The following is a 20397-nucleotide window of genomic DNA, read 5'->3' as shown; positions in this document are numbered from 1 at the left end:
ATAATAAACATAATTAATTGGTCTATTTGATTGAACTGATCAGTTAATTTAGTCAATAATAGAGATGACAGAAATTGTCATCAGTTATCAGTCAGATGATGTGTATAGATTAAAGCATGTCTGCATTGCAGTACGATGATGCATATTGTAAATTGACTCTATACGTTGTCCCAGGCAACTGTTTCCTACATTCAATGTCATTGTCCTGTTTCTTGTGCCAATGGTACATTCCATATTAGAAGTGCATCTCCAATAGAAGCACATGTACACAAACAGTTGCATATACTGTACTGAATTTTACAACTTGTTTACATACACATACCTGCCATTTACATATTAAAGTGTTCAGAAATTAAAATTAAAATGTACATAATAATAGGTTAATTTTTGGTACCTCAGGTGGACTTCTCTCAGATTTGTTCATTTCATGATGATACATGTATCTTCAATTCTCTAACTGAAATGTACTTGCTAACAGCATTAAAGTGTTCTGAAATTATATTAAAATGTTGTTCTGAGAGTGTGAAAAGCTCTAAAATAATTCTCTGAATTTTATAATGTGAGATATTATAACATAATAATAGGTTAATTTTTTTGTCAAACATAGTTTACAGCAATGATATGTTTATTATACATATATGTACATTGTTTGTACTGTAAAATACTTTATATTCACTTGGAAATAATTTTCGCTATTTTCGCTGAAGGAATTATTCAGAAAATGAAATCCAGTGACTATGCCTTTTTTCCTATATTTTACATTCAACTGGTCAGATAATCATATCAGTGAAAATAAATTACATACAAAACACCCAAAAAGTCTTTTCAGCGAAAAATTAATTCCAGCTAAAATAAAGTATATTACAGTATGTGTTGTCATTCTACAGTTTACCCTGAAGTTCGTTCAACCCTATACTACAAAAGATGACTTACCAACTTGCTTGATATGTTACATTTTGAGCTCTACTGTCAACTTCGTCAAGCAGAGCTAATCATATGACTGATTGTCCATCACCACCAGTGTCCATGTCAACATTTTGTTTGGACTTCTCTCAGATTTGTTCATTTCGTGATGATACCTTCGATTCTCTAATTTTAATGAATATTATTGTCATTTTTAGTAAAAAGTGATATTTTCAATTTCTTTTTAAAAACTGCAAGTCCGTCTACGGGTAGACCTCTTTCAGATTTGTTCTTTTCATGATAATATCTTTGATTTTTTAATTTTGATGAATATTTTTGTTATTTTTGGTAAGAAGTGATAATTTTGCCTTTTTCTTGAAAACCGCTAGTCTGATTGCTTTGATATTACACATATACCCGGTAGGTTCCTCAGGTGAACTTCTCTCAGATTTGTTAATTTCATGATAATATCTTCAATTCGCTATTAAATTGAAATGTACATTGCTAACAGCGGAGCAATCTTACCTGAGAGGCTGCTTGTATATTTTTGTTTTCTGGCAATTTATATTAACTGCTATATAATTACAAAAACTTTCTACTGCTCTAGTTCAGGAAAACAATTGAAACACGAAAACTGCATGAAATATTTCCTACGTGTGGAGTCTTATGGATCACCTTTTTCACTTGGACTACTGTGGAATACTTTATTTTCGCTTGGAATTAATTTTCACTATTTTCGCTGAAGGAATGATTCAATAAAAATAAAATCCAGCGAATATACCTTTTTTCCTATATTTTACATTCAGTGAAAATAAATTCTATACAAAACACCCAAAAAGTCTTTTCAGCAAAAATTAATTCCAAAAAATAAAGTATTTTAGTGTAGTTTGGAATAAATAAGAATTAAATTAACAGTCATTGGATGAAATACATGTATTAAAACTTGGGAATTGTGTTTGAATAACGTAACAGCTAAAATAAAGTATTTTACAGCAGTTTGGAATAAATAAGAATTAAATTAACAGTCATTGGATGAAATACATGTATTAAAACTTGGGAATTGTGTTTGAATAATGTAACAGCTAAAATAAAGTATTTTACAGCAGTACTTTGTGTCCACTGTCATCTGTGCTAAAAACAAATTCAATGATAATTATGATAATTTAAGTGAATTTAAACTTAAAACTTAAATGTCAGAAATATTTCTCCTATGTCTAATATAACAGCTGAAAATCGTAATGGTCTTTTCACACCTTCAAGTAAATTGAGATTTAATCTCCACAACAATCTCCACAGAAATAACCCTTTGAATGCCTTAAGTCAACTTTCGTCACCTTCCACAAAATGAACAGCATAATTTTTGTTCACATATTTCCCCAAATTTAGATAAAGATCTTTAGTCAATCTGAAATTATGCACATTTGGTACAAAGTTATCTAAGAAATAATAGAAAAGTGCACAAAAATGTTGAATCAAAATGTTGGCGTTCAAAAAGTTAATGATGACTACCCGGTACATCTGTAAATAGTAATGAACACAGTTCGTCAAAAATGAGTGAAAAATGCCACTGACATCGTTTGACTATTAAAAAGTATACATAATTTATAAAAAAAAATTGACACATCAATAAACGGAGCTTTTTTCTCATGTGCAGCTGAGCATTGCAAATTTGCATATATTTATTACTCTGTAGTATAGCATAGTCTTACGTAGGAAGCGAGTTATCATCAATCACAACAAACGTAATGAACCGCTAACGCTTGGAGGGGTTATTGAAATATATCAGCAGTGAGAGGCATTTCAATTTCAATTCAGACATATTTTCTGGGGAGAAAATCGTTACCGTCATTTATAATAAAATTTTAATAAAACGATTGACTCAGCAGGTGCGAGTTATCAATTTAGATAGCACTTAATTTACTAGTTTCACTGCGTTCAATTTGTGGAAAAGAAATCATTGGATAATATACTTGTAGGTAGGGTTGACAATACAGGTATGCATCCATATATTATAAGGTTATTACAAGAACACCACAAAGTTTGGATTCAGGCAGTACAGGATTGCATCCATATATTATAAGGTTATTACAAGAACCCCACAAAGTTTGGATTCAGGCAGTACAGGATTGCATCCATATATTATAAGGTTATTACAAGAACACCACGAAGTATGGATTCAGGCAGTACAGGATTGCATCCATATATTATAAGGTTATTACAAGAACACCACAAAGTTTGGATTCAGGCAGTACAGGATTGCATCCATATATTATAAGGTTATTACAAGAACACCAAAAAGTTTGGATTCAGGCAGTACAGGATTGCATCCATATACTGTAAAAAAAAAAAAAAGCAAGTTTTTAGCTCCGCTGTCGATTTTGTCGAGCAGAGCTTATCATATGAGTGATTGTCAGTCGGAGTCCGTGTCAATGTTTTACTTTTTCAACTTATATATGTACCTTTGGTAGACCTCTCTCAGATTTGTTCATTTCATTATGATATCTTCAATTCTCTAATTTTGGTGAATATTTTTGTCATTTTTGGTAAAAAATGGTATTTTCAAACTCTTGTTAAAAACCACAAGTCAAATTGCTTTGATACTATACATATTGTTCATTTTCTAATGATATCTTCAGTTCTTTAATTGAAATGTGCATTGCTAACAGCGGAGTTATCTCAGCCGAGAGGCTGCTTTTGTACAAGTTTCTTAAGGGGATCTGTTTCACTCTATTTCATGTTAGTAGAATATTTTATCCCAAGAAAAGTGAATGAATCTGGGAACAAATACTCAAGAGCTGCGCTTATGTGTTACCGCTATGTATGTGGCTACACTAGACTTCTGCTTGTACACTAAACGGCAGTGCTGCATTTTGTGAGATGATTGGTTGAATTATTTATAAGTAAAATGTCAATCAGATGCTCATGAAAATACCACTGTGGTTTGAACTTGAATAGAAAACTGATCAAGCTTCTGAATGTTAACTTAATAGAGGTTGATATGGTCATCTTGTAAGTTGAAAAGTTGAAATCTCAGCAGAGTGTATGGCGAAGTGCCTAAAATCTAGTGTGCAAATTGTAGCTACCATATATAGCAGTGAAACGTAATGCAAGTCCTGAAAGGATAGGGTAAAATTGGATACATGATGGCCAACTGGTGGCCATTTTGTTTGTGAAAGTAAATGAACAAATATTTTGGTTCCCTCAATTAATACTATCTGAGATGATGTTTCACAAAATACATCACAAACAAAAAAAATGCTATTTTATGGTGGCATGGGAAAATATCTCCATAATTTTACATAATAAACCAATGAACATTGTCATGCAATTTATGACCAACTTTCTGAGTAGGCTTCTACCTCAAGGACTCTTGGAAATTACACTTCCATCACAAGCGTCTTTCAAAATACTAAAAATAAAGTTTGGATGGTCGTCGTTTTTTCATTCAAGAGGATGTGGTAATGCTTTTCGTAGGCACTGTTAATATTATAAATTATTATTATTATGATATTTTGTAGGTGAGAAAGAGCCATTCCCTGAGCAGGACGAAGCAGATGCAATACATGGAGCTCAAGAAATGGATCGTAGTGAGCTGGTTAAAACTCCATACGACAATCTCCCAAGCCCCGACTACCAGTCCATTCATGGTGGCTCTGATGATGAAAGCCCAAGTTCGAAATTGGGTTATCGTAATCTTCCTCCAATGAGAACGCCGCCACAGAAACCCGCCAGGCATTCCACCGCCTTGAACGCTAAGCTATTTACTGATGTGCCTGATAGAACTAGAACCGCATCGATGCCGGCCTCAGCGAGGAACATTAAGACAAATTCTGAACGTCGTATTGATAAAAACAAAACAAACGGTTCTCCGGGAACACAGCCAAACTCTGCACTTGTCAAATTGGAAATTGTGGAACCCCTGTATGACGAGATTCCTTCGCCTAACAAGCAGAAAGAAAGTGTTAATAGGAAGAATGATTCTGTTTTGGTGTTTACTGAAGTGCCTCCCTCGTCCAAGTCTTCAGGGGTTAAGTATGGTGCTACTGAGAATCCTCAGGAGAGGATACTGTCTGAAGGTAAACCTTTAAGTGCCAACATTTTTCCAGTCTTTGTGTTTTATTTAGACATTATTTTTTTTGCCTACAGGTCTTTTGAAAAAACATGGATAAATTATTCACGTTTATTTTACGAGATGTGACACCCCCCAAAAGGTTAAATTATATTGTGGGCCTCGCTTAGAAATTTTCTATCACTTTTATGTTTCGGTTGAACAGTTCCCTTTGATTTCATCAATCATGACAACAATTTAGCACATCGGTAGTGCAAAGATTTGGTTGAATGGGTCTCATAAATTATTTTGTTCACATACTATAAGTTTAATACAAGAATACCACAAAGTATGAACTCAGGCAGTACAGGCTTGCATCCACATACTATAAGTTTAATACAAGAATACCACAAAGTATGAACTCAGGCAGTACATGCTTGCATCCACATACTATAAGTTTAATACAAGAATACCACAAAGTATGAACTCGGGCAGTACAGGATTGCGTCCACATACTACAAGTTTAATACAAGAATACCACAAAGTATGAACTCAGGCAGTACAGGCTTGCATCCACATACTATAAGTTTAATACCAGAATACCACAAAGTATGAACTCAGGCAGTACAGGCTTGCATCCACACACTATAAGTTTAATACAAGAATACCACAAAGTATGAACTCAGGCAGTATAGGCTTGCATCCACATACTATAACAGTGTTCTCCACAATCTAAAATAGCTGGTGGGCGGCCTAATTAGCATAAATTTGCATATTAATTTGCATATCATTTATATACAGCATTCTAGCATTTATGTCATGAACTGCAATACACACTAAGTTATTTACTATTCTCTTTAATTTAATTGAAACATGTTACAATTTTTTAAAATACAAACAGATTGGTCACTATTAATATTTACGAAATGCAAACAGTTTGAAATCGGTGATTTATACATTCGCAAATTATTCTGCGTTCATGAAATGCAATTCGAGTAACCAAGAGCAAGTACAAAACATTAATGTAGAAAATATACAAGGTGATTTGTCCCCAACGCCAAACGAACGATTTGTCAAAATAAAACTCATAACATTTTTTATTTGTGGCATCAGTACTCACCCGTGCCGACAGGCGGCATTTACTCATGTATGGTCACGATACGTTGCGTTTTCACACGTTGTTTTTGGAATTCAAGAAAAAATGCTAGCAATCGGCAAAATAAAAGAATCTGCTATGTTCTCAAAAGATTAGGCATAAAAAATGGATAAATTGAATAAAGTACGTGGAAAAGATAACTAAAATATTATTCAATTCCAAATACTCGCGGTAAACTAATACGGCAGCCATGTTTGATGTTTATTACCGCTTTCCGAATTCAGTACACGAACACCCAGAATGCGTTGTTCCCCTATGTAACTTAGATACTAAATCGTTACAGCGCCAACAACGGTGGGTGGCCGACGGTCGTTGAATGCGGTAGGCCAAAAGGTCACCAGTTTGCCTTCTCCATGCTGTTTTCATGATGAAAATCGAGCGAACGTTGTAAATACGGCTAGAATTTTAATTTTTGTTCGAGTTTACACGCAATCTGCTAATATATTTGTTTATTTTCTGTGCATATACATTTCGTTCGTATTTACTTCTTTCTTTCGTGATCGGAAGACGATTATTAAAAATACAGCTGTAAATTGAAACTACTGTAGTTGCGTATCGTGAGCAATAAGTGGCAACAATGTCGGGCGGCAATGAATTCAGGTGATTGACACATTGCCATGAATACACTCGATAACTGCTTGCAGATTTCCAGTGGTCATTGTTTATGTTTGTACTCATGGAACAATAGCAAAATAAAGGGTTGGGCAACTACTCCTTTGTTTAGGCTTGGGAAGAACAATGCAAGCTTTTTACAAATAATTTCAGCTGGATGTACGTTGGTGGGCGGGTGTTGAGAGTTACCAGGCGGCCGTACAACTTGATGGGCCACCTAAAACCCCTTGTGGAGAACACTGTATAAGTTTAATACAAGAATACCACAAAGTATGAACTCAGGCAGTACAGGCTTGCATCCACATACTATAAGTTTAATACAAGAATACCACAAAGTATGAACTCAGGCAGTACAGGATTGCGTCCACATACTACCGGGTATAAGGTTAATACAAGAATACCACAAAGTATGAACTCGACCAGTACAAATAAGAAAGACATTCAAATGCTTCCAGAACACTTTTGAACACATCTGTACGACATTTTGTAGATGGTGAATACTGTTGGTTTTGGTGTAAAATAAGAGGTGGTATTTTCATAGTAACTTCAGAGGATGATATCTTCATATTTCCAAATTGGACCACAGTGTTAACCAAAATCTAAACATGCTTATTTTCACAAAATTTCTCCAGTGAGTTTCTTTGTTTCTTGTTGAAATTCTGGGAAACTATATTCAAATATTCCAGATGGTTTTTAAAAAGAAATTACAACATTTTTCAGTGTGTGTTTTACAAGGGACAACACTGTTTTAGTCGATAGACTAAGAACAGACATGACAAATTCACCAGATTGGACAGATTATGTCACTAATGAAATAAAAATAATACCGGTAATATTTATTCACTTTTTACCTTGCCCGTACCATCAAAGATGGAAGGGAAAGGTATATTAAGGGAAAAATTTTGTCCGGCGTTGTCGTTGTTGTTGTCGTTGTCGTTGTCGTCGTTAATGATTGTTATTGTGTGCATAATAACTTTACTAATTCTATTCCAAACTTCATCAAACTTGGTCACCTTATTCATCAGTATAAAGTCTTCCCTGAGTTTGAACAACAGATGTCCTGTACGAAAATATCATGCAAAAATTGAGAAAATCTGATAAAATATTTTGACTGTTTCTACTTGACTGATCACTGGTGATACACATCAAAGGTCACTGATCTCAGTGGAAATATGCATTGTTGTATGTGTTCAATGAAGCAAATGATTTATCTTGTAATAATATCCTTGGTAATGTATCTCAGAATCCCATACTGGGTTTCAAAACCAACTCAAGGAGAGATTGCACAGTCTGATACAAACCTACCAATAAAATCTTTATAGAAAACAAGATGTCAGAAAATCAATATAAGCACTCCTATGAACTGGGTGCCAAACTTTGATCAAGATCTGATGCTAATAGAAAATCTGTTTAGTTCAAAGTTATCAAATCAAAAACAATACATAAAAAATACATAAAAAGCAAAACATTTCATCCACATTTTAAAAAGAAAATTGTTCTAAAATATATGTATTCTGTATTTGACAAACAGTTCATTCGACAAATGAAAACTCACAGGAATATGTTTCAGTTATTAGAACAGAATGATAGAGTTTTTATAATACTGGTTTAAAAACGCACTTCAAAGATTGCAGTGTTTGAAGATGTAGATTTTCAGGAGGCAACAGTACTGTTGACTTCTCCCTCAACTGGACACCAACTAACTATTTAAATTGATTTGCATAAAAAGCAGAGCTTGCAACATGATAGCTATTCATAAAGGGTGTTTTTTGTTTTGTTTTTTCATATAATACAGTAGTCACACAATGAGGCAGTTCATATTTGTCTCAGTGAATCATTAATTTTTGACAGACACCTGTACAAAATACTTGGATAAAAGCCAGCTAAGATTTTCTGTTATCTTGCATGTTTTATGAATCTATTCACGTCTAAATGCAGCACTTTTTTTGTGTTGCGATGAGGCATTTGTTTTTATACTAAAATATCTGAATTACTTTGAATAAAGCTGGAAATTATGTCCCTTAAAATAAACAAATAAGGCACCAATGTTTTTGTAAGATATTTACATCTTTAAAGGACATTCGGTAGACTGATTCCCCACTGTTGGTTCAACCCCAAAACTTGTTTGTATTCAAAATTAATTATGACAATGCATATTTATATTGAAACAAACTATGATAAAGGGAATTATATTATATAACAAAGAGGCAAGGTCACCAGAGTTCAACTATGTTATTAAAATAAAATCCATGAGAACAAGGCGCAACAAATAGTAATTTGATGTTGATTTTTACATTATACCCGTAGCTGGTTCGCCCCCACCACTTTTGCCTGATAGAAATTACTATGATGAAGAAGTAGCTGGTACTTATGCTAATCTCAAAAAATTTCGAGAAGAAGCAGAAGCTGCTAAGTCAAATAACAGTGTAGACCAAGGAGACTATGTCAGACCTAGCAAGTTGCAGGTGAGTAATAGAGATTTTCATGAATTTTATGTTTCAGAAAAATAGCGAAATTATGTAGCAGGGAATGTTTCATTAGGACAATGACTTTTGCGAAATATTATTTCCATAATTGTCCTTGAATTATCAAATTGTAAAAACATTTTACAATGGTTTTATTTTAAGCAGACTTTTTTTTCCCCAATTCGTAACCAGTGATCTTCCGCATTAAGAGTTTTTAATCATTTTATACTTGTTGATTCATCATTCCAGGAAAAAGATCTCTTTTTAAAACAAGGGTTATTATATCTGCATTTAAGTTCTGCTCAATGTTTTTTTTTTATTTGATTTCCAAATGTAGGTTTCCACAACACATTCTGCTGCGTCTCCAGTGGAATGTATTTATGAGTTGCTAAGCGATGCAACTTCTGGAGATTCGTCACCATGTGGCCCACCAAAGGAAGTCAGTCGTCCAATTACAAAACAATCTGAAAAAACAATAACACAGAGTGAGTCACCACTTGCCAGTGTGGGTAACAGAAGGAAACCCCCATTTCCATTAAAACCGGTGCCAAAACGACCACCTGACTTACCACTGACATCATCCACACATGAGAAACCTGTCATACCTAACAGGCCTGGTAAACCGATCAAGCCAACTGACCTTCAAATAAAGGGGAGAACAGACTTGCCGTTACATCCAGCACCAAATCCACCTGTTATGTTAAAAGATCAGAACAAGAGAAACTCTCATCCGTTGAATAACAACATTGAGAATGGCAAAATGAAGGTATGGTGGCAAAACAGGTTTCCTGATAAACTGGGGACTTGTATAAAATTTCAAAATATCAAATTAATGGAGATCATATTGCTTTGATGCCCTACCGTAATACCTTGGGGACCAGGATTGTTCTTCCGTCACAATGCAAAAAATCTGTTGATTCAAATAAGGTTGCTCTCAGTATACCGAAGTTTGAAACTGTCTATTTTTTAATCATATGTTTGTACACATGTCAGAAAATGTTGCAATGCATCATGGGTAAATAATCATGTGTGTTTCTATCAATGTAGGTTTGGACTCCACTAATTGTGTAAAATTACATTCTTTTCACTCATATTTTTCCCAGGTGAACAAAGAGTTCATATCACCATATTTACTAACTGTTTCTATAATAACATCTTTCAATATTCTTGATGTTTTTTGGTGTCTTTGGTGGTGGAGTTCAGAAAGCCTTGTCTCGTTTCTGAGCTATGCATGTTTAGTATGTTGTTTGAGAAGATTCTGTATGAGTCACCAGATTGATTAAAAGTTTTAGTTGTCGTAGTGATTGCAAAGATATTAAAATGAAAAATTTCGCAAAGATGGTGATGAGCAGGAAGTCAAGATGTTGCCTAGTTACAGTTAGAGGATGGTAGCAACGGATTGATTGAGATAAAGAAGATGAATCAATTTCTGTTGAATATGTTATGTAGTATGGATGGATGTGTTTTTATTAGATGGATAGTTTGAATGATAACTTGACTAGCGTAGAATAGATCACTATGGTAAAAGTAAGCTGTGGTCGCCATGGAAGGGACAGAAATCTGAAAAGCTTATCCATCAAAGTATGGGGTATGTTTGACTTAATTGGATCAGTGCATCGGTTGAATTACAGAGATGGACGTGTTCTGTAATCAAAGTGAGGAGGGTAGACATGGAGGGAGGGTTCTCCATGGAAATACAGTTTAACCGTTAGATTTAATTTCCAAAGTGAACGAATGATGTCACTACAAATTGGTTTGAGTGGAGTGTATTAGATTACGAATACATAATCTCCCTTCTACTAGGTTGTCAGTACGTATGTGGAAATGAAAGCTATAACCCCAAGCAGTCCAACAGAATACGATCAGCCTCCCACTCCTGATCACCCACCGCCTTCAGCGAATGCTGCCTCGCTTGAGATCCATAGTAAATTCCATGCACAGGTGAGAGCAATATAGCGGTGTACATGACAGAGATCATGATAGTGTTTCCTTATCACATTACTGTTGATATACTGTAGAATACTTTATTTTAGGTGCAATTAATTTTCGCTGAAAAGACTTTTTGGGTGTTTTGTGTGGAATTTACTTTCACTGATTTTTGACGAGTTGAATGTATATTATAGAAAAAATATATATATTCGCTGGATTTTATTTTTCAATGAATAGCGAAAATTAATTCCAAGCAAAAATAAAGTATTTTACAGTACCTAAATACATTCGAGGAATATCAACAGGACAAGTGTGTAATGTAATACTATTTTGAATTCTGCTATAAAACCCTATTATGTGCATGAGGTTGTTAGGATTGATGTTTTTATCATTTCTATATTCTCAATATTAATGTGACACCTCTTTTGTACATGTTCATTTCTGTTTGCTTCTGTTGTAATTGTCACCAGTACTTTTAACAGTCAATCCCTTAAATTAATAATATAAGGTGTCTTTTATCTCTGTCTTGTTTCACTTAATAAAATGACTTCTAAGTATATTTAACTTTAATAATCGGTTGGGGGGGGGGCAAAAAAAAAAAAAACTTGCAGTAAGTACAAATTTATGATGATTTTTTTTTTTAATTTCTTTTTTTATTTGTACTTTGTTGTACTAGACAAGTTTTGCATGCTCTAGTTGCTAGGCAACCATGCACCTGCTGATTTCATGTACAAAGAGGGATTGCTCTGCTTTCAATTTTTCACAAATATGCTGCTATATACATCAGCTTTTCGAACCAGACATATTGATTTGTATTTGTCATCAACTTTATACCAGGTTGTCTTTCAACGATATATAGCTTTAGATTCTCCTGTAAAGTGTGAGAAATGTAATGTTTTCAAACAGACTGATGAATCGGTGTCATACTGTACAAAAAAAGAGAAAAGAGAGAGAAAAAACTTTGGAGCTTGTTAAACGTTTGAAGGAATGCAGCAAACAATCAAAAATTGACGCTCCTTTTCTATCGTTTTCAAATTGTAGGATCAATTAAAATCGGTTCACGTCATGCATGATACTAACGCATGCCAAGCCTTGATAAATTGTTCAAACAATAAAGACATATTTTAATAGTGATTTCTAGTATTTGATATTATTTTAAATTTGCAATTTGTGACATAAACTATTGTGAATTGCCACAATATTAACTATAATCAACATATGATGGGTTCAACAATGAAGAAAATGTAATAAATTGACAACTGAATCTCCACACCTTTTCTAAATAATTGTAGTCGTAGTCACCATGACATGATTGCACCATGTATGCGACTAGAAGACTTTATAATACAAACATCTTCAGGTTACATTTTCTAATGAAATTATTTAGTTGTATACTGCCAGGAATAATTCCTTGGCCCTGCATAAAATAAGATTTACTTGTAAAACTGTTGAACTGTTCATTTGAGAAATTTATAACATTTATAACACTGTAAATGCTACCATTTTCATTTGGTTTTAAAATTCACAGATTTGGCAAGGAAACAATAAGTTCTATTTTAATTTTACATGTTCATATGATTTATAAATTTATAGTGGATTTCACTTTTCGACAATAAATAGTAAAATTAAAACTTGCAAATAATTAATATTTAAACAGTGTCTTGCAAATTGATTGAAAGATAAATAATCTAGTTGCATTCCTCATGTGTTCTGATTGTGTAGTTATTGATATTTTGCTACAACAGAAATTGTGCTTATGAAGAGTGTTTTAGAATGACACATCTGTTGTATTCTAGCAGTAAATTGAGAAAGAAATTACAAGTAAATTTAATAATGGAGTTGTTCTGTCCTTCGTCATGATAATACAATTCTGCCACAATAGCTGATGTTCAGTCTAATTTTAATTTTCACTCCTGTTTCTAGTTGCTTCCTGGAATGAGTTCCGAGGCTGATTCACCCAGGAACTCAACTGCTACAGATATCACCGAATCTTCAGACGCAACTTCAACTGCCTCAGATTCTGAGGCAGAGGCTATTTTTGATCCTGTTTCCACAGTTACATCAACAATTTCATCAACTAACGATGGGCAAGTGAGCAATCCACACTTGTCCACAATCTCTGAGGGGACAGAGGTATCCATGGTTACAAGTAGATCAGATGAGAAAAAAGAATTGGTCATTATTGAGTCAGCAGAGGTGATCGCTGAAGCATCAAGTGGATTTTCTGATAAATCTAGTGATGCTATGTCTGTGTCTACGGATAGTAGCAGTGAAGTAGAGATTCTCAGACCAGATGGTGCTGATCCATTTGCAGGTAAAAACTTTTTCTTTTTCTAAAACAAAATAAAAAGATATTTCCTTGTAATGAAAATGTAACTCTGAGCAACTTTGAGAATTTTAAAAAAATGTTGCTCAGATGATACAATTTTTCTGCACAAATTAGTGATGTGACTGAATTTGTGATGTCACCTTGCAAATTTGTGATGTCACCTTGCAAATTTGTGATGTCACCTTGCAAATTTGTGATGTCATATTGCAAATTTGGGAAGTCATCTTGCAAGTATGTGATATCACCTTGCAAATTTGGGAAGTCATATTGCAAATTTGTGATGTCACTTTGCAAATTTGTGATGTCACTTTGCAAATTTGTGATGTCACTTTGCAAATTTGTGATGTCACTTTGCAAATTTGTGATGTCATTGCTGAAATTGATGGTTCTAGACAAATGAGTGATATCACTGGACAAATGAGTATTGTTACTGCAAATTTGTGGTTTTGCAACAAATTGGTCGCTGCACAAATCGCTGATGTCACTTAGCAAGTTGCTCACAAATAAAGACAAATTCAATTGTTGAAAGTTTTAAGTCAAAGTCTGGTATGTTATTTTTGCATATGATGAATGGTTATTTTGCAGAAGACATTTTATGTTAAAGATTATTCGGCATTCAACACAAACGGCTTTATCTGTGTACTGTGATGTTAAGCATAAATACATACTATGTCAAAACATGTCAACGCAACATAATCACTATGGCAATGTATGTTTGCTACTTCTCACTGGAAAAAATTAATACTCAGACCATTGCGTATACATAGCAAATACATCAGATAAGTGAAGTTGGTAATAGGAATTTATATTAGGACTATTGTTTTAAAAAAATTTGTATTATAATACTCATCGTTTTGAAATTTTTGTAAAAAAAATACAGCAGTGATTTTCTACATTTCAAATCAGTAAAAAGCACAATTTCATGCAATTAATGTTAAAATATGTGCATTAATAAATTCCATGCAAACTAAAATTCTCTATCATTAACTCACTGCATGGTATATTACCATAGTGTGGTCATAGATTATTGTATAGTTTTCCTTTCCTTATTTTTTGAACATTAAATTTAATCTGCGAGACTCCATTAAAAAAAAATGCATGAATTTTCACCTGGATATAATGCATCATGTACGAGTATGAAAGAAACTAACAACGTTTTACCAACTCCATCCTTGCTTCAATATGGCTGCTTTCTAAAAAAAAAAAATGCAGGATTCCTTGATAGAGTGCTTGAAGGTAATCACAACTTTGCTCTCTTCTCTTTATAGCATGTTCTGTATTAGCAATGCACGCTTGTTTGGATGACTTTTTATGTTCAAGTAACAATATGTGTTGTTTTATTTCATTTTTGTGTACTGTGATTGTGACGTCTGTAGGGTGTTTTTGTTTTTATGTAAAGAAAAAAAATGTCCGTATGTGTATTGTTCTTGTTAATCAAACTTATGAATTGTCTTTGCTACTTCATTTTTGTTAATCAAACTCACGATCCCAGACTAACATCACATTGAAAAGTGTACGAATGCTATCTGACAGCGCTTGCTGTTTTTTTGTGCCTGAGGGAACTGGAATGATACATTAAGGAGACACTGAGGTAGTCTCTTTTGGCTGACAAGTATTCCTCTCAGCATTTCTGCAATGATCGTTCACAATATGCAATTCTCATTGTGTTTTTGTATGCGTCATGCGTTCACGTAACATACTATAGTATCAAAACTATCAGTCGGGGCGTTTCATTTCCTACGAAGCATCAAAGTATAGAAAAATCTAACAAAGCAATACGTCTTTCACAATGGACTAATTATTTTGCTTGTAATGAGAAAAATTGAGTGAAGTGTTCCTGCAGTGTTCAATGTGTTTTGGAGTAAAAAGAAAATGTGGTTGAAGTACGATCTGTACAATAAGTGAATTGAAATTATTGAAATTGAAAAAGACAAACTTTGGTTACTCTCAAAGATGAAAATATTTAATGATGGCTGTAACCAATGGCAACCATTTGGTGACGGTACCATGGTGAAAATATTTCAACAAATCCTAAACTTGTGTGCACCAGAAAGGAAATATTTGCTTTTTCCTGTTTCAAAAATTATGAATTTATGCAAAAATCAAAGAAAGCTTAGAAAGAACTCCCATGTGCTGAGAGTATTGGAGACACATTAAATATAATTTGAAATTACTTAGCTGAAAACTAATTATGCAAATCAGAAAATTAACATGAACAGATTTGATTGTAAAACTAATGAGGTCTGTGCAATGTAACAAAAACTCTATGTACCAAGTTTAATTGAAATGTGATTAGAACCAAAAAATTATGAATTATTATGCTAATTGGGGAAATAATATGAACAGAGTTTTACCCCAAACTAATTAGGTTTGTACATTGTCCTAGAGCATCTTTGTACTAAGTTTCATTAAAATGGAAATTAGTACTTTAGATATCAGTGTGAAAGCTTAAAATTGGTTAATTATGCAAATTGGGTAATTAATATGTACAGATTTTAACCCACAATTATCCAGGTCTGTCTATTGTCCTACAGCATCCATGTATAAACATTCATTGATATGTGATGATTACCGTAGTACCTGAGATATCAGTGTGGAAGTTGGAAATTGGTTAATTATGCAAATTAGGTGATTAATATGCACAAATATTTACCAAAAACTAATTGGGTCTCTGCATAATTTTAGATTCATTGAAATGTGATGATTAGTACTTTAGATATCGGTAGAAAAGCTGAAAATTAATTATGCAAATTAGGTAATTAATATGCACAATTATTTACCCTGAAACTAATCAGGTCTCTGCATAGTCCTAAAGGATCTATGTACCAAGTTTCATTGAAATGCGATGATTAGTACTTGAGATACCCGTGGAAAAGCTGAAAATTAACTAGTTATGCAAATTAGGTGATTAATATGCACAAATATTTATCCGAAACAATCAATCTCTGCATAGTCCTTGAGTATGTAAGTACCAAGTTTCATTGAAATGTAATGCTCACTACTTATATCAAAAGCTGAAAATTAATTAATTATGCAAATTAGGTAATTATATGTACTGATACTACCATAAAAACTATCAGGTCTGTGCAGTGTCATATGACATCTATGTACCAAGTTTCATTGAAATGTGATGATTAGTACTTGAGATATCAGTGGAAAAACCGAAAATTGACTAATCATTATGAAAATTAGGTAATTAGTATCCACGGATTATTACCAAAAACTAATCAAAACCTAGCATTAGTTCAGAAAAACTATGTACCAAGTTTCATCAAAATCCAATGAGTGGTTGTTTAGATATCAGTGGAACAGTCATGGAACCACTAAAAAATAGCTAATTATCATGCAAATTAGGTAATTAATATGCACGGATTTTTACCAAAAACTAATCAAATCTGCGCATATGTTCAGAGCATCTATGTACCAAGTTCCATCAAAATCCAATGAGTGGTTCTTTAGATATCAGTGGAACAGTCATAGAACAGCTAAAAATTAGCTAATTATCATGCAAATTAGGTAATTAACGAGCATGGATTTTTACCAAAACCTAATCAAATCTGCGCATTGGCCCAGAGCATCTATACACCAAGTTTCATCAAAAACCGATGTATGGTTCTTGAGATAGCAGTGGAACAGTCGGACACACATACACACATACACACATACACACATACACACACATACACATACAGACACACACACACACATACAGACACACTAACTGCAAAGACTCCCATTTTGTGTTTCGCACATGGGAGTCAAAAATGTTAAAATCAAATAATGATGCAACTTTTGAGTTTAACTTTTAGATTATTTCACAATTTTTTATTCATGTATCATATGGTGAAAATGGAGTAGGGAATATCTTAGATCATGAACAATTATTTTTCTAGAAAATGATTTGACAAAATTAGTTTCATTTAGTCGTTTCTGAAATTGATTTGCCTGGAATAGTCCATGACATTAACATCGATTGTTTTCCTATATGATTGCTTTTTCCCCCCTCATGAAACAATATTATTGTTCAAATTTACAACAAGAAGGTCAAATCATTTTCTGAAAACGAACATTTTGCAGACACCATCTTTACTTGACATTTATCCATTAATTGGCCGTGAATTGTTTGTTTAAATTTTTACTTCGCTGTATTGTTGATAATACCTTACTAGAAATCAGTAATACTTCCATTGTCTGCACTAACCATTGTCTGCACAAACCATTGTCAGATACACTGCTATAACAATAGAACATAAGGATAGAAATAAAACCTTTTGATAATTTTTTTTTTTCCAATGCTAAACTTAATCAAGGGAGAAGAATAAAAATGTCACATTTCGTTTAAAAAAAAATTCTCCAGAGACTGGATCAATAAGGTCAAATTGTTTATTTATATAGCAGACAACTGATACTGATAGGTAATCATTTATACTCAACCTTTGTCACTTTCACAAAATAAACCAACATTATTTATTATTTTCATATTTTTTCAACGATTTTGATCAAAACATGCCGAGAATTGGAAATTATTTGTAATTGATCAAAAATGAACAAAAAGTGATTGAAAAGTACATGAAAATATGATGCCAACACTTTGGTTGGATAAATGATAATGTTCAAGATGATGACAGTGAACATTTCAAAGAGGTCTGTTGAACAGTGAGTCACAGTAGCATGCTGAGAAGGACCATTGTTTGATCTATCTGTGGTTTTTAACACCAGCTGACAATTGCTCTGAAAGTGAATCTTTCTTTTTATGATTCTGAAACCTTCTATTGAAAATTGTGAAATGACAAATTCCATTTGACCTCAATATTCTTGAGGTCGATAAGTGAAATAGTCTATTCTGATTTCTTAATATTTGTTCACAGTTCACACCACTATTGATAAAAAAAAACCACTATTGTTATAATTTGTGTGGATGATTGAACTTTTGGAGTGTGATTAAATGCAAAATTGAAAAAAATTCATTCTCACTTTTTGAGCACTTTAGCACACCAAAATGTTGGTGCTTTTGCACATTTTAATGTATTTTGTAATTTATTCATTAATTTTGAACCTAACAGACATAATTTTTCATTGCCCACATCTCTTGTTCAAACTTTTTGGGAGAATCTGGAAAAAATTATGTGGTTTTGATTTGTTAAAATTTACGATGTTGATTTTGGGTGCCATCAAATTTCTTGCCAACATTTTGGCGCAACTTTTTACATATTTTCATGTATTTGTCTATAAATTCTCAGTTTATTTATGGCCAATTAGACTTAATTTTCCACAGGTTGCAGGAATCGATCGAATTGTTGAAATATAGATAAATTTATGCAGTCGTTTGTTTCATCACAAAAAGTGTCATGATTCATGTTGTGATTCATTCATGTTATGTTTTTTCGGGCTGGCATGAACAGGTGAAGAGAGGGTAGAGGGGCGGCGTGGATAGTTGGAGAGATAGCAGGTGACTTTTTGCGGATTTCCACTGAAACAGTAGTGGATTTTATGTAAGAAACTGACCAGCAGGGCATCTCAAATCTTGTCTGTCTGTCTACCTAAATAATTATTATATAAATTACTAAAATAGCCGTGGAACTCAATAACAAAATGTAATTTTGCATTTCTACCTGCAGGCCGTCCATTCTCTTAAACATACTTACTTTGCCTTAAGCAAGCTATTATTCCAACATATTTACCTTTACTGGGGCCCTCGAAGATTATAGAGACCTCGTTTGAATGATTCCCAGATGCGATGAAGATCAGCTGAGTATATAATCGTACTTTGCTGCCACACAAAATCCCACAAAAGCAGCAAAGTGGCATACTTTGCGGTCACCTGATATGTTTTGACCAGAGTGAGAAAAGGACAAGTCTCAGAAACAAAATTAAAAAAATAGTATTCTAGTCGATTTGATTTCAATAAATGTTGCAGACATGTAAGTGTTTTTGTCATATAAATAAGTGCCTTCATTGTGATTTTGAAAAACATTCAAATAAAAAGAAACATGACACACACGCACAAACACAATAAAATATACGACGACCCCAAACCTGAATTTTTTGATTTACAAAAAGTTAAATTTCTCCCATGATTGCCAGCAGTACATCTTATACTGTGATAGAATTGTTGTGTTTTGCAGCTGCCTCACCTGGCGAGCATTCCACTCTCAAAAGATGTGCCTTTCCTCTAAAGTTAATGTGTATGTAATGGATCCTTATTGTACTCTTCCTCCGTGGTGATTTGACGCGGTTGATCGGTAATTGTTACTTCAATAGCGTTAGTTCTTAACGACATCACGAAGCATTACATCACATTATTCATGAAGATGTTCATTCAATTTTGACGAACAAAAAGTAAATGCGAAGTATAAAGTGGCCAATTTGGTATTCCTGAGTAACACAGTTGACCAGTTCTCGTGTGTACACATTGTCTGACCTGTTCCATATGTTGGTGAACTTCTAATATTACGTCATCTATTTTATTATAGTGATGTGTCGTAACAAACTCTATGATGGCTGCATATGTGCACACCACTCAATCTTAACTACATTACTTTATTTGACTGATAACTGTTGTTTGTTTTTGCTTTCAACAATGAAAACACTTAATTCTGCAATAACTTTGCAATCATCGAGATGAACTATTAGCAAATTTTGTCTGCATTACCATATGTGCTCTATTAGTATGACAGATGTGCTTAAAATAACAATAATAACAATTGATTTTTGTTTTAGAGAATGCATTAATAATAGAGCAGAAATGGCAGCAATATATTGTAGAGCTGCAGTTATTTAAAGGTCAACTATAGAGGGAGGGGCTGACCTTCACTTGTACTGATATTGGCAGAATTGTGTGAACTGAATTTCAAGGCCCATTTCAGTTGCCTTATTAAATATAAAATAAAGTACAAATTTCAATAATATGGATCATATGTTTTCATATTGTGTATCTCAAATATTAATTGCCAAG

General features: G+C 33.4%; 1 protein-coding gene across 4 annotated transcripts in view; it reads left to right on the top strand.

Moving 5' to 3' along the window:
• LOC102803895 (uncharacterized) overlaps positions 1-20397 on the top strand; it is a 100138-nt gene that overhangs the window by 55216 nt on the left and 24525 nt on the right. For 2 of the 4 annotated variants that reach the window (XM_085500754.1, XM_085500763.1), the window contains exons 7-12: positions 4422-4979; positions 9027-9184; positions 9522-9950; positions 10988-11125; positions 13037-13427; positions 14655-14678. In XM_085500754.1, coding sequence (XP_085356880.1) covers positions 4422-4979; positions 9027-9184; positions 9522-9950; positions 10988-11125; positions 13037-13427; positions 14655-14678 — 1698 coding nt within the window. The remainder of the gene's footprint in view (positions 1-4421; positions 4980-9026; positions 9185-9521; positions 9951-10987; positions 11126-13036; positions 13428-14654; positions 14679-20397) is intronic. The other 2 variants (XM_085500758.1, XM_085500756.1) reach the window with 2 other exon arrangements.

The sequence above is a fragment of the Saccoglossus kowalevskii genome, chromosome 1 (assembly GCF_978046115.1).
Source record: "Saccoglossus kowalevskii chromosome 1, keSacKowa6.1, whole genome shotgun sequence".
NCBI lineage: Eukaryota > Metazoa > Hemichordata > Enteropneusta > Harrimaniidae > Saccoglossus > Saccoglossus kowalevskii.
Note: the sequence above shows the minus strand (reverse complement) of the source record. Positions and strands in the feature narration are given on the sequence as shown.